Source organism: Sciurus carolinensis, chromosome 9 (assembly GCF_902686445.1).
Source record: "Sciurus carolinensis chromosome 9, mSciCar1.2, whole genome shotgun sequence".
NCBI lineage: Eukaryota > Metazoa > Chordata > Mammalia > Rodentia > Sciuridae > Sciurus > Sciurus carolinensis.
The window spans coordinates 103,466,308-103,482,502 of NC_062221.1; the positions used below are offsets into that span (position 1 = coordinate 103,466,308).

Here is a 16,195-nt window from a genome sequence, read left to right on the forward strand (position 1 = left end):
TATACAAGTTACTAGATTTCTCTTTCCCTCAGTATTCTTATATGGAAAATGCATATAACAATATCACCGTTGTGAGTACTATATACTTTCCAAGTACTCTGAGGTAAAATAAACTATTGCTTTTCCTCACCTACACTTGGTATGGGTGAAAAATGTGCCAGGTGGGAGCTTAAATGCAAATTGCAATGGAAGCTTTGGGAACTGTCGTAAACTGCAGCAAAGTACTCTGCTGTCTATTTAAGCCAATCTCAAAATCCATATCCTGCTTTGAGGTTTTTTCTTCTCATCTCTCTAATTGGCTGCAATTTTTCTTAACATGCATTCATCCCTCTCCAGCAGTCTGTCAGTTTTTCTTACAAGATATACTAATTATTATTATATGTCTACATCTTTACACATCTAAGTGTGGAATCATAGGTATAGACAGATACATTTCTGTACAAGAATATCCACATTTTCAGATCAGATAAAGTGTTTTGCTTATCCCTTTTACAACTATAAGTTTACTTGAAGTATAATTGTATAATGTAATTTAGTTCTTTTTAATCATGTGCATATTATTCAACAGGAAACTTCCCAAGACCATTAGTATTATTAATCACACTTCTGAAAAATAGGCATGATTTTCACTTCTTACACAACTCAGTGCATCTCAGAGTGGCAGTCCAGAAACTATTACTTACCCACAAAAGGATAAGAGTAGAAATTGAGCTTAAGATCTTTTAGAGCAACTTGACATTGCCATGACTTCCAAGTATGTGATCTGTGTCAGCAAATGTAGTTTGTAGTTTATGTTTTCATAGAAATGGTTTGGCAAGCAACAAAGGCAGAGAAACGTTTTGAAAAATTCAGATTAAAGGCTCATGCAGACCATAAACCAGTGTACTGCTTCCTTCATCAAGAAAGTCTTACTACCCAATAACAATATCAACTGAACTTCAATCTTCTTATCAATGTATTACAAATATGAATTATGGATGTAAAAGCTAATTCACTAAACACAAGATTATTCTCTGTATTTTGTAATAACAGACATTGATTATAAGCAACTATACTGAAGGCCGAGAATCAGAGTTTATAACAATAACAACAACAAAAAAAACTCCTCTAGTTTCTACAACAGAAGTTTCCAGCCCATTTTTAAGTTTTAAATGTGTGAACACTCATTTTCCTTCATTTTTTTGGTGCACTTGTTATTTTTAATGATTTTACTACTTCTTGCAAGAAAGAAATGTATGTTTTTTAATGCCTCATGAGATGAAAGGGCAATGTAAAAGATGCTTAGAAGAACAGTTTCTATAATTATTTATAACATGATTTCTATAAATTAAATATACTTATTAGCAAAATAAGTCATTATCTTAATTATCTTTGTATTTCCTATTTGCAAAAGTTACCATACATCATCTAACAGTGATGGAATAGTTTGAATTTTATATTCCATCAAAAAAAGATCCACATATAGAAATTCATGAATTCTGAATTGATTTCTTTCATCAAAAAGTGCATTTACCTATAAGTTTGCAGGATAAATACTGGAACTGATTACCAATGCCAGACTGAAGATGAATTTCGAAAATGCAACAAAATTTGCCTCATTTTGTATAAAAGTTTAAAATAAGTATCCTAAGCTTGCTGAAATTGCTTCAAAATCTCTTCTTCCATTTTTGTCAATGCACTTGCCTGAGACTCATTTCTCCACTATGAAAGCTATTAATATAAAACATAGAAATATTTTAGTTTGAACATTATTCCCTGTAAGAAATACTGTAGTGAAGCCACAAAAATTAGCTAAATTAATAAGAAACAATACATGTCACACAAAGTTTAAATAATTGATATATATATGATGTTCATTCAAAGTATGAATATGAACAATTCCTATTTCACAAATTTTTGTTTCTGATTGAAGAATGATAATATATTGGAAGTATAATAATTACCTATATTTCTCCTGATATGTCACATTAAATGAATACAAACAATTTTGTAATTCTTTACTTTTTAAATATGCTGTTGTTGCAAAAACAAACAGTAAAACATTAGGAATTGCATTATGTATGTCTCACTCTTTTATCTAGTATTAATTTTTCCTTACTTTATAAAAATATCATTTGTGCTTTACCATATTTGAGAAAATGTGGTCCTCACAGATGATTTGACAAATACAGACCAGACTCCACGAAGGAGATTAGTTTCATGGTCACTGTTACAGCCCCACACTTAGGTCATTGCTCAGAACTTGTTAGTTGCATGAAGGAAGAGCTTCAGTGGCAGCAAGAAGCTAGAACAAGCCCTGCTACAAGGTCTGTTACATAACAGTATCTACCAACTCCCTCTGCAAGAAAAAAATCCAAAGATGAATTCAGCTAAGGGGGAACTAGGACTTGGAGAGTGCTTTGCCTTTTTAGGTGTTCTTGTTCTCACCTTTTTTGTTATTCAATGACAGGAGGAAACTTAAATTAACCTAAGAGTAGAAATAGATAATTCAGATCTGTGATGACTTGGAGATGTGCTTGGGGTCTTCCACAGATTCCCAGGGTTGATGTAAGACTGTTCTCTTTCCATTCTGATGACCTTTTAGTAGATGTTTTTTTTTTTCCTAGCAAGGTCCCCCATGTCTGATCCTCTATTCCCTGGTCCTTGCTATCTCCCTGGGAAAATATGCAAAGGTTTCCTGACTGGCTATACTGGGAAAGACATACCTAGGGGATATAACTTCATCTACAAAAATGTGTAAGTGTGAGGAAGCATGATGTAAGCAGAGAATCACAATTGTAAATTAACTATGTACCATTTGTCAAATATGAAAATCTCCAAAGTGCTGCACAGGATTTCTTACTGACCTAAAAAATTCCTATTTTCTCTATGTCGTGTAGACTATTTATAATGATCAGCACAGAGACCATTGTAACTTCACGTATTTTAAAAGTTTTAAAAAAAATTTCAAAAAACCATTATCATTTTAGCTCTTTAGTATATATTTAAAATCTTAACAGTATCTAAAATACCTGTACATAATTATATTTGTCACATGATTTTCATACCAATGTATTTTATTTTCGACAAGACACATTCAAGTTTTACTCCCAGTTTGCATTTTTCCTAATGATGTACACCAGACTTGGGGAGAGTGATGCCCTTACCTGTGGTGAATCTACATTGTGAAAACTCATTGTTTTGAGTTTGATGCAGATAAAAATTTAGTTCGAGAACACTGACATAAAGTTTATCCTACTCAAAACACTTAGACCACTGAATTTCTCAACTTTAGTTTCAGTATTCCAAACAGAAATGGATGTATTCAGCTTATACTGAGTACCTCCACTGTGCTTTGAGTTATAACCTGGAGTATGTGGGTGCTGATCTAGGTATTAACTAGAACTTACATATTGTATATTAAACGCAGATCCCATTTAACCAGATGTAGAATCTATATGAAGTATTATCTTTTAATAGAATAAATTCTATGTGCAAATAACTTTAACATGAAGTAAAAACAGTAATTTAAGAATCTCCATTTTAAATATTATTACTTGGGTACCTCTTGAAAGAAATGCAGATTTTAAACCCAAATAACTTTGTACTAAGTAAACTTGTAAAACCAGAAGGCTTAATAGCAGTTCAATAATATAAAATTGTAGAAGAAAACAAAGACAATAATGTAGACAAAAACAAAACTGTACATTAATGCTCATTAATGACAATACTAATTAATAAACAATTAAGTTATGAATTAATTGTGGTTACAATTTTTATCAACAGTCTATTTTCCAATTTGCTCAATTGATTTTGTAAAAATTATTTCAGATATTGCCTATATCTATAAACACTGAATGTTTTCTCTCCTCCTTGCCTCTTCAGGAATCATTTCTACACTATTCATACAAAATAATACAATTTAGAAATACCTTTTCCTGAATATATATTTTAAAAGTTATTTTTATATTGTGAGAGCAATGAAGAGTTATAAACTAATATAGGTACTTGACATTCCCTAATTTATTTCTTTAGTCCCAGCAGGCTATTGTGAGTGATCCTTGGAAACAACAGTAAACAAGCATTTGCAGCTCTGGTGAAATGTAGGAGGCAATGTTATTTTAGTACCTAAATGTGGGTGTTTGTAAGAATTAAGTCTCCCGGTTTCATACCCATTTATATTGAGACTAGTGAGTAGACTGAAGTACAAATGAAAAACTGGGAGGGGAAACGCTGAGGGAGTGCTTTGAGTGTTCCATTTTAATCAGCTATAGATTTTAGAACAGCAGTAATTCATAAGAAATGGCAAATCTAGATATATTATGTTTGAACTTGCAAAGCTCAATCAAATACATATAGCCCACCGTTCTTTTAATGATTAAAACTGTGACTGGATGAACTGTTTTTGAAACAGTGATATATATATATACATACATGTACACACACACACACACACACACACACACACCTCCAGAATATCCATAAATATCCATGTTTTCTCTTATGTGCATTGTTTGCAATTTTTTTTTGTTGTTTTGGGGGAGGAAAATATATAACACAATGGTGGTGACTGTCTACGCAGTCTGACCCTAGCCAGTCAGCATTCCACTTAGACTTTCATGATCATCACAAGGGATGTTTCCCAGATGTTTGAAAGCCATTGCAGTAATTGCTGACCATGTGCTGACTTCATATGTATTTCCAACATGCAAATGTCCTTACAAAACATGTGCCCAGAAATGTATATGATTAGAATGTAAAGGGAATCTGATTTTAATAAGGACAAGGTTTCTTTTTATCAGTTTTATTCCACATGAAGTGGACTAAAAATCTGTGAGCAGTAATAACTACAAACAACTGTGCACAGGGCCTATCACACAATAGGTGGTGAACAAATAATTTGTTGAATCATCAAATGAATATACAAGTTAATCAATAAAAGGTAGAATAAAAATATCAGTGTTATAGAAATGGTTTACTTTCTTTGTGTGGTTTCAGCAAAAGAGTATATTAGTAAACAATAATGTGTAATAGCAGAAATAATTTAATATAAGACTTAAGCCATTTTTACAAAGAGATCATGATTTAATTTATTTGCAGAAAATTTAACTATTATTTTAAAATAAAAACATTGTGGAATGTATTATAAAAAGTAACACTATAAATAAAATCTAGTTTCTATAAAATGTAGAAAATGTGGAAAATTAGGCTGAATTTTTAAGTGTCCCAAAATTTAAAATCTGTTGAATGCTTGGCTTGTACATGTAGCCTTGAGTGTCAAAGTTCCAAAATTTGATCCATGTTTAACCTACCATGTAACCAATGATTTTCAAACATATGATTTTCTTCATGCATTTCTTGAAATTGTTGGACTCAAATTACATGAAGAAAAAGAGGAGATGGTAATAATTATATACTCCACAACCAAATATTTTCTTTATGCTTCATGAAAATGTCCAGTAATGGTATCATCATTAGTAGAAGCAGAAGTAAATTCTTTAAGAAGCCTAGGAGCACACATATTAACATATATATTACACTTGAGGAGTAGACATTGAAATGAATTAATATTTTAGAAAAAAGTTGAATCATTGCAACTTTTTTCTCCTGGAAAGAAGCAATGGAACTGAAGTCATCATGAACACAGAGTGATACAAGTTTTTCTATGGAAAATTGAAAAGGGAGAAGTTAACTATTTATGCATAGTATGTTGTACTGGTTACTTTTCGTTTATCTTTCCAGATCTATTTTCTTTACCTTGGAAGACTAACTCACTCAGAATCCCTTGACCTACAACTTCCATTTTTGAGTTCAACTTGTGGAAGACATTGACAAGAGAACAGAGCATCAATTTAATTATCTGACATACTGCTTTCTTCCCAAGCTGTCACATATCCTAACTAGAATCCTTCTTTCAAGCAGTGACTGTAGCTCCCTCTTCTCTATCTCAGAGTCCCAAGGGGTAGGATGGTTCCAAGCTAGTTCCTGGGTGCTATATCACCTTGGCTAGTTCTCTTAATTATGACTGTATTTCTGTAAATAGTCTGTTCATTCTTCTTTAACTTGATTGTTTCCTATTGGGGACCCAATTCATATTCATATAATACATATGCAGTTTCCAGGAAATTTGCTAATTTGTATGAAATTATTGTGGTATATTAGGGTTGAAATATGAGTTCAGCTGTGTTGAAATCAATCATAGAGAAGGTGACACTTGAGTACAGCCTTAAAAATAGTTATAGCTCCCATAGGAAAAGTAAAATAATTAAGGAAAACAAAAGTCAACAAAATAAAGTCCTTTTCAAAAAGCCAAGCATGTGATTTAGACTTGTCACTAGAAAACTCAATTCTCATCATTGCTTTGTCAATATTTAAGATATTCAAATCTGTAAATCTCAGTTTCATCATATATAAAATGAAAAGGTCTTCTGTATATATTGTTGAGAATCCAGCAAAAAGTAAACATGTGGATAGGCATTTAATAATTGTAAAGTACTGTGTAATGGTAACTATCATCATTAATTTCATATCTTGTATACATGTAGAATAACTGAATTTTTTGAAAAAAATAAAGAAGGGTAACGTTGGCCACTTTGATACCTGCTTTACTCAGCTAATCTTTAATATTTTACAACCTGTCAAGGTGATTGATACCAGTTGTTGGGATAGACACCATTAGGTGGCATTGATTGGTACAGAGCCAGAAGAACTTGTACCTTCATTTGAAATTCATCTCATTTTTCTTTTCTTTATCTCTCCTTGTTTTAGGACATCTTATTCATGTTCTTCCTCTCATTGTCCCCAGTATTAATGTAAAATTATCAGCAGAATAATTGCCTAATTAAAACCAGCAATTTTAGTTTTGCCCTTAATAAATTTTTTAGTTTCATTCCTTCAGGAAATTTCTGAGGATAACCAAATAATAATTCAAAAAAGCAAAAACGCTGTGAAAAAAAAATCACAAAAGGTAATATTTTACCTTTTTATATACAAACAAATACAAGCACACTGAGGTATGTCTGTTGAATGTGTACATTATGCGTTACTGGAGATGCTTTTTGCAAGTATTTTTTGTCAATAATAGGAAGGAACTGAAGTGTTCTCTCCTGAGCATTAAGTGATCAGATTTTGCTACTTCAATTGTTTTTTCTACACCTGCAGAGGAATTGACACTATGATCTGATTGATTGCTTTTTATTTCTATTGCCAAATACCACACAGCATTCACGTGCTGTTTCCATGACCTCTACTCCCCAATTCCTGTCCCCCTTTATCCACTTTATTCCAAATGCTTAGATAGTAGTTATAATGGCTGGGTTAAAGTTTGAGTAAAGAGAAAGAGAAGAGGACCGGAACAGTGAATACTGCCTTTACTACATGCGTTCTAGGTTGCTCTGACCCAAAAGGACTTCAAAAATTTCCTCCCAATTTTTATTTTCAATTTAGTCTTTTGCAGGTTGTTAAGTATTACAGAAAACAACTTCCTACATAAGCTATGCAGAAATGAAATGGATTTTAATTGAATTTCTACTTCAAAGGTTAATGATTTCTGGTTTTTGAGCGCACACAAAGCCGGCAGGGAGTTGTTAAAAAAATGCAGTACTGATCCAATCACCAAACCATCTGATTTAGCAGGGTGTGGGTGAGTGCCTTTTATTACTCTGCTGGTTGGCATCAGAAGCAGGATAAAAAGTCAGATATGATTCCCTATCTACTATGATACAATGTTCCCATTAAAGTTCTACAATTTTAACAGCAAAATTGCATTTATTTAATGTTCAATGTATGTTTTGGAATGGACAAGGGAGTTTTTGGTTAGAAAGTATATATTCTCCTAGTTAAGGCTTAGTCTATATGTCATCTAAAGAGTGAATCAGCATCTAGAAATGTGTTTTCCAGAGAGTACCTGCTGGCCATTGATGACTATTGAGTACTTGAAATGTGACTTGTGTGCCTGAGAAATGAAATTCTGAAAATTCATTGAATTTTAATTGATTTAGACTTAAGTATCTATATGTGGATATTGAATTGTTCAGGCCAGGATAGAAAATGTCCATTTCCATGTAATGTTTTCTTGGCCTAAGTTGCTGGTAATGTATCCCTCAGTCTCACTCTATGAACATCAACAATTTGAAGGAATCTGTTGCTCTTTAATGAAACAAACAACTGCCAAAGATCAGTGGCATAGATGGCCACTTAAAGTGGCCTGGTGTTCCCATGCCTTTGTTCTCAGAGATGTTCCAGTTAAAATAAGGCCAAGTAAGCTGCACCATCCCTCAAAACCCTTTACTACCTGTCATTAGTTAAGTGTGTGTGGATAAATCGCCTTGGATTTCTGATATCAGTTTTTCCATTTGTCAGTGGAGAAATCTGCCAATCACATTAAATGTGCTAAAAAGAAGCAAAAGTCTGAATTTACTGCTCTCCTCTTTATTTGACCTGAATCAGAATTATGACAATGTAAGTTGCATCTTAGCCAATAAACCCAGCTAGTGCCTCACATCCAGTGAAAAAATTCCTGGGCATTCACATTTAACTTCTCTGACAAGACTCCTAGGAAAGGGTTTTCTGCTTAATTCTCTTTTAGATGATCATTCCTTTTCTGTCTTGCTCTCCTGCTGTTGTCACTAGCACAACAGATAAGGGTTGCTCTGGACTCTCTAATCCATGCTTAGCTTCTGCACTTAGACTCTGGCACAGCTTGGCATATTTGTTTACTCGAGATAAGCCTTGGGATTGAGAAGGGCTAAACAAACAAATGCAGACAAAAAGATGGTATGGGAAAATTGTGATATGTATTCCTTAAAAATGCTTTTGTTTTCAAACTCTTGCATTTGATGAACATGTCCAGAGATTCCCTCAACTAAGACATCACATAGAATTGAACCACTGACATGTGAAGGAACAGACGTAAGAATGCCATTCATGAAACCTTTTCTTCATTTAGTACTTTTCATTAAGTTATTACAATTGATGATTAGAACCACAATAGAGTGCAAAAAAGTTTAATACCCATGTCAGAAATATGCTATGCTCCCTTTACACACACAGTGTTTTGCAACATAACTCTAAGCCCTCATTTGTGAAAGGAAATTTAAAGTAAAGCATATTTCAAGAATTAATATGATCAGATGCATTTGACATTTTATGACATCTGAAGATGCAAGAATATATTGCTAAATGTCACAAATATACTGTGAGTTTTTTCGCTCCCCATAATTATCCATAAGAAATGAGGGCATTGTCTTATTTCCCAGTCTTTGCAAATAGTATAAGTTGCTATGTTTTTATAAGAAGGAAGCATTAGTTTCAAATACTCAGAATCAATTTTAGCTTTAGATGTTTTATAGAGTATAATTTATAGAATTACTGAAAGAGGAGGCAAGGACATTTAATATAGATTTTGTCTTTGTGCCTGAGGACTTTACCTCACAATTGTAGATGCCACTGTAAACATGACTCTCAAAGACCTCCTTAAAAAGTAACACAGGAACTGTTTTTAAAAAGTGGAAATTGCTATTTACATCTGCAGGATGAATCAGCAACAAGAAAACATGTTCCAATGTCATAAAAATTCATAGCCGTTGCTTGGGACAAATTTTTCATTGATAGCATTATATACACTTTCAAAAAGTGCTACTAACCAAAATTGTTTCATTAAATGCAGGCACAGAAAATAGCAATAGAAATATTCCTAAATTAATATATTTTATGTTATTTCAAATATGCACAAATAACCAAATTAAAAAAATAAATAGTATAACCCTTTACTATACAATAGTGTGTTATATAACTCAATAGTTACTTGTGTTGACTATCAGTAACTGAAAACTTTGAAGACAAAACCACAGGTAATAGAGGGAATTCTGCATATAGAGTTAAGTTTTATCTAGGTTTTCAGGCGTTCTTTGGGTGTTTTAGAACTTATCCCTCACATATAAGAGGTGGGGCTACTGTACTCAGATGTTTGGAAAACACAGATTTTGATTTTGTTGTGAAGGTATTTTTTATAAGAGGTTAATATTAAAATGAGTAGACATTGATTAAAGCAGATTTCTGCCTATAATGTAGGTAGATGTCATTAAATCAGTTGAGACCTTAAGAGAAACTCTGAGGTGCCCTAAGGAAAAGGAAGTTCTACCTCCAGACTACCTTTGAACTCAAGATGCAACACAAATGATTTTCTGGGTCCTCAGCTTGTCAGCATGCTAGCAGTCACATCCACTTGAGCCACTTCTAAAACCAAAAATCTATTTTTTCTTTTCATCTATCTATCTCCACCCTATTGTTTGTGTTTCTCTGGATTACCCTGATTAGCACACTTTCCATTCCTAACCTTTTTTTTCTTTTTCTGAATGGCATGTGTCTTCGGCCAATAAACTCTAAAATATATTTTGTTCATATTTATTATCTGTTTTTTCTGGAAGACAATATACCCTAAAAAGGCAGGGACTTTAGTCTCCTACTCTAATGCTTGGTACAAAGTAACTCTCAGTAAATATTTGTTAAATCAATGAATTAAATATCTTACCAGCCTTTTTTGTACATTAAATATTTAAAGCAAACCAAAAACTTATTTTAAATCTACAGCACTATAAAAAGCAAAATCTATACCGGTGAACACATATTTAACATAGATTAGGCATACTTATTAGACTTTATTTGGTTTTATTAGTTAAAATAAAATTAATTTTAAGTTTCCTTACTGTTATCCATAGAGAGTAATAAAAAACCCAGATATTAAGAATATGTTAAACAGCTAATATATAAATAATATTTATATCCTCTATTATTTAAACTTATTTAAAGCAACCCTTCCATATTTTCCTTACAGATCATGGACTCACTTTTTCATCCATGTTATAACAATGGATGAAGGCTTAGAAATTTGGTATACATTATTAGTTGTTTGTGTGAATTATACATTGTAAATTTCATTACTACTCCAAAGAAATTGAACCAAAATCTACCTTTTATCCAATTAGGTGCTCAAATTAATAAATGAATTCCAACTTGACTTTAAGTAAATATAGTTTCTTTCTTAATAATCTTTATTTTGGAAACAGAAAGACTTAACCTTACTATGAAAATGATTTCTACAATTTTTACTTTGAGGCCCAATACATGAAAATAAAATTATCAAACTTTCCAAAATCATATAGGATCTTAAGTCATATGAAATTAAAATTAATGAAAATAACTCTACACTACCAGAAGTGAGAAAAATATTCAAACTATACACAAGACAGCTACAATAATTTTTAAAAAGTGTGTAGAAAGAAGGTGACAAGTCATAAAAGCATTTTAAAAACAAAATTAGAACTGTTTATTTTATTAAAAAGTTGACATAGGTTATCTTTAGTGTTTATGACTTGCAAACGAAAGTATTTAATATTTAACATGTTTAAATACAAGCAGCAGCAGTTTGGTAATCAAAAGGAGTAATTTGAATCATCTCAGAAAAATAAATTCATTATAATTAGGATATTTCAGAATATGATTAAAACATGTAAAAGAAAATGTATTCACCTTTCTTGTCATCAAAGTACAGAGTCTGTTGAGCTGGATTTGACCACTGGAGGGAGGTGTTATCATTTTGATCAACCCTGCAGGTCAAAATTGCAGTTCCGCCTTCAACAACCGTTACATTCTGTGTTAGTGGAAACTGCCCTTGGCTGCCTAAAAGGAGATTAAAGAGAATGTTGATTAAACAAAAGTTATGAAATGATTAACTCCCCAAGATCTGCATTGGACTTCACTTCTCACTTTAAGTTTAAACCAACACAAAAACAACAAAACTATACATTTTGAAAGACAGAAAATTAATTGAAAATTCTTAATCAGAGAATACCACATTTGACCTACCATTATGACTCCTTTATACTCCCTTACATGTTCCAAAAACTTCTTTTCCTCCTAAGCACACATAAGATTTATATTCAAACAGTAACATGATAATCATTCATTTCCCTTGGCCTTGTATTAATTTTGTGGTGCTAGATTGGGTCATTGCTGAAGATAAGGCAGTGAATAATTTTGGATGAACTGAACTGTCTAAAGGAGCATATGAAACACATAAAATACTTTCCTGATAGCTTTTATAATGCTGAATAAAGTCTATGAAATATGAATACTAGAACTTTAGATTCAATTTCTGATAAAGGAAATTAAAAAAGAATCCTATTTCACCAGGGTTTCTTATAGATGTAGCTGTTTTTAGAAATACAAAATGTGTTGTAGAAAACAATGTGAATATTTATCCTGGAAATATTCATCAAACTATTATAAAAGCCAGGAATGGTGGCATGTACTTATAGTCCAAAATACTCAGGAAATTGAGGAGGAGGATCCCTTGAGTCTAAGAGTTCAAGGCCAGTATGGGCAAGCGACTTTGTCAAAAGAATGAATAAATAAAAATTTAAAAACAATAGCGATTACTGCAACTCGGAAGATACAGGTAATATTCTTCATTGTTTCATTTTGTAATTACCTGCTTTTCTCCATTGAATATCTATTTCTTTTAAAATCTTTTATATACTTTTGTATTCTTAAATTACCTGTGGCAATTTTGGCATTATTACCATGTTCTCAAGTTTTCCATCTTCCTAAGTATTATACTATTTTATTAAAATAATTCATGTAACACACTTAATATGTGTACTTCAAATAGTTAAAACCAAATTCATGCATGCAGAAAAAATTATAAATTTCACTTCAGCAAGATGATCTGGAGATGAACTCTGGAATGTCTGATAATGATGATCAACATGGGTAAAAATGACTTTCTAGAACCAGGTTAAAATGCTATTATGTGAGCAAGTTCGTTCATTAAGTCCAATACAATTTACATATACAAGAACATTAGGAGGACTTAATCACACCCATGAAATATATTTGCCTTCTCTTCTTTAGTTTTGTAATGATTCTATCATTACTGCAAGCACCACTTGAGGTTATGCTGGAGCTATTGGCATAAAAAATCTTATTACCAAAAAGCCTGTTGATTGGCACCATAAGAGACAGAAGAGCCTAAAGGGAAAAATTTCTTTCCAGACCTTCCTGACACAAGCACAGAGGTTCATGACCATGTTATATAATTAGGTCTATCAAGAATAAAAATCTGATATCAGGAGCTTTGTCTTCTCAATGCCAACCTTTTAGAGTCACTATGGCAACTCCCCAGGATGTCTCCCTGTAATCTTTAGGGTGGAGTTTTAAAATTGAGGTTAGAATTTGTCTGGAATAAATTCTTTGATAGTTGACTTGAAAGTCAACAGGAGCCAAAGTGGGATGTGCTTTGCCGACAGCTCAGAGGTGACCTGGAGCAGGGAAACATGGAGAACTATCAATCTTGTGAAGTGAGGTGAGGCAAAAAACTGCATTGGAGAAAACATGAGCTAAGACAGAAAGAAGGAATAATTACCAGAAATTAGCAGCTCATAAATATGAAGCTCAGGATGGTTTTAAGACACTTTTTTCGGGTTCCTTGGTATGAATGTAATGCATAAATTGGACAATCTGAGGGTGATTCTTTAAGTAATAAAAAGCACACAACTGCTAATAAATATACATAGCTCAACCCAGATGACATTTTGACTACCAACTGGTACATAAATAATGCTGTCTGCCTCTTTAAAGAAGTGGAAAAAGAGCAGTGATGCTTGCAACAATTTCATCCACTACATTTGCAAAATAATTTTCAAAACACCCCCATACAAAAATATTATCCTTCTCATTTCACAGATGGGTAAACTGACACTGGGAGGTTAAGTGATTTTTTTTTTTTCCCATGGTGAAACAAAGTCAATGAACCATTTGGAATTTGTTCTGAAAGTTCAAGATTTTTATTCTTATCTTTCCATAAAAGCTGCTGGATTGTAATAGCTTTATTTTGTTTAAATGTGAATTAGACAACAATGAAAAAAAATGATCATTTTAACAATGAAACTTAAATTTGTAACTTCAAGGAAGAGAGGATTTCTTAAATCCTTAAATCTTCCATGCTATAGAGAACTGAATTTTGATAACCATTTCAGTCCTTCCTTACTGGTCTAAGGAGGAAAGACACTAGTATTTGTTAGGGTCTTCTACATACCTGGTACTTTACATACATCAGCACACCTGAGCCTTGTGCTTCCAGGTAGGAGATTAGGATAGTGTCCTCCATCTTCTCCCTGAGTGGATTCTGACTTTAAAGTAGTATGATTTCAGTTCCCTGGGACTTGCAGTCTAAAATCCCTGCAGTCAAATAATTTAGTTTTTCCCAATAGAGAGCAAATTCATGTGGAGAATCTACTAATCCTAAATACCCTTAGGATATGTGGTTTCCAAAATCAATTCAAAAGCCTGTGTTATAGGCAGTCAAACTTCTTCTCTGGGGTCTGAATTGCCTTTCACTTGTGGTTATAACCTGCAGAGACATGGAGTTAGCTACTACTTTTCTCTTTTAACTCCTGATGGCTCAAGTTTGCAATTCAATCTCAGAGTCTTTCCAAAGAAATTGCTAATTTTTCCAGCTAGAAAAATCAGCATTTTATCATATTAAGAATTCATCCTCAATGCATTTATTATACAGATACTTTGTGGGACCATAGGACTTTTCTTGTATAGATCAGTGTTAGAAGGATGGAAAGAGGAAGAGAAACTTGATAAGAAAACTGCAAAACAATCAGAAATTTTAGGAGAGGTGGTGATGTCAAAGAAGGAGACAATCTGGTTTGGTACAATACTGATCTTGTTTTTTATCTACAAGGATTGCTAAAATATATCACTTGTTTCATGACCTCCTTTTAAAATAACCTTGACTTTAGCTGAGCTCATCCTGATCCTAGATTTTAGAGAAGTCATTCTTACCAAACTAGCACAAGGTAAGTTTTATGAAACTTCCAGTTTGGAATTTTTGAAACTGGCTATTTTTTCCAGAATTCCATTTTTTCATCATTTTTCTTCTGTTTACTTCCTCTTACTATCTATATAAAGATCTATCTCCCACGCTTCAGTCTAAGTTAATTAAGATTATAGTCACAAGTCTTCTTATCTTTGAATCAACTACATTACCTAACATACTGTATTGTATATTAAAGGTGTTCATTGCTTAAAGTGAATGCATTTTCTTAGAACCATTACTGGTACTTGTAGGGGAATTTGTGTTAGCATATTGACAAAACTATCTCAAGCCAGCTGCATTTGTTTATGGTCAAATTGAAGGCTAGAAGTAGACACTAATACTTCACTGAGAAAAAAATACAGAAAAAGGTTAACTATAAAAACTTTAACAATGTATTAATACAGTGTCTTAAGACATTTTAAGTTTTCTTTGAAATAAATAAGAAGTGTATGTAAGACTATATAACCGATGGTAATTAAGAATAGACATATCTAATGTTATTTCAGTCCTGAAATGAAACAGGAAATGATAGAAGTATGCCAAATATGTACACAAGAAAGAGAAAAATATACAATAATATTTCTTGAATATTAAGTAAAATCCCTCCCCAAGCCTTCCTAAGTAGATGGACTTCTACAGTTCTGAAAGTGTTTTATTTTTCTTTTGTATCCAGTTTAATAGTCCCTTTCCTATCTTATCTCATTCCTCCACCATCATTAAGCCAGCTTTAAATATAAGTGAAATGCAGCTAACCTGAATGGAGTATTCACAATGTCCCAAGTCACTAGGTACAATTCTAACTGTGTTTCCTGTATCAGTGATTTAATCTGCAGTGACAAGCTTGTCATCATCTCTGTCTTGAAGATTAGGGAACAACTGCAAAGAGACCTTGAATTACGTGCCTACAGACTCATAGCTAGAAATTATGTGAACTATATTTTGAACTCCTGCACTTTGTTTTCATACCTTACCTGCTTAATCACAGAGTGGCTATGAAAATAAACTAAACTTAATTCTGATTGCTTAACTGTGTTAAAAGAAAAACATAGTTTGTAGAAACATTTTCAAGGATGCATTTAGACCTTCACACCTATTTTTAACAAATGAAAGGATGTTTAAAATTCTAGAAAAAGCATGATGTGCTAGAGCTGGCTCACACAGCTCTAACCCTCCCCACTCAGTGACATAGGATTGGTAGCTTGAAACTGACCACAGAGGGAGTGTCCTCACCAAGGAATCTGGTAAACACTACAGGTCAATGAATTTCTCCAAAGAGCAAGATTGAAAATATTTATAGCACACCACTGAAAGTTGTCACTGGTGTCTCTT

The 16,195-nt window shown here is 32.7% G+C and overlaps 1 protein-coding gene across 3 annotated transcripts in view; it reads right to left on the reverse strand.

The window, feature by feature from the left end:
• The window catches only part of Cadm2 (cell adhesion molecule 2), a 1,011,411-nt gene that overhangs the window by 215,171 nt on the left and 780,045 nt on the right, over window positions 1-16,195 (reverse strand). For all 3 annotated transcript variants that reach the window (XM_047563029.1, XM_047563030.1, XM_047563028.1), the window contains one exon: window positions 11,509-11,658. In XM_047563029.1, coding sequence (XP_047418985.1) covers window positions 11,509-11,658 — 150 coding nt within the window. The remainder of the gene's footprint in view (window positions 1-11,508; window positions 11,659-16,195) is intronic.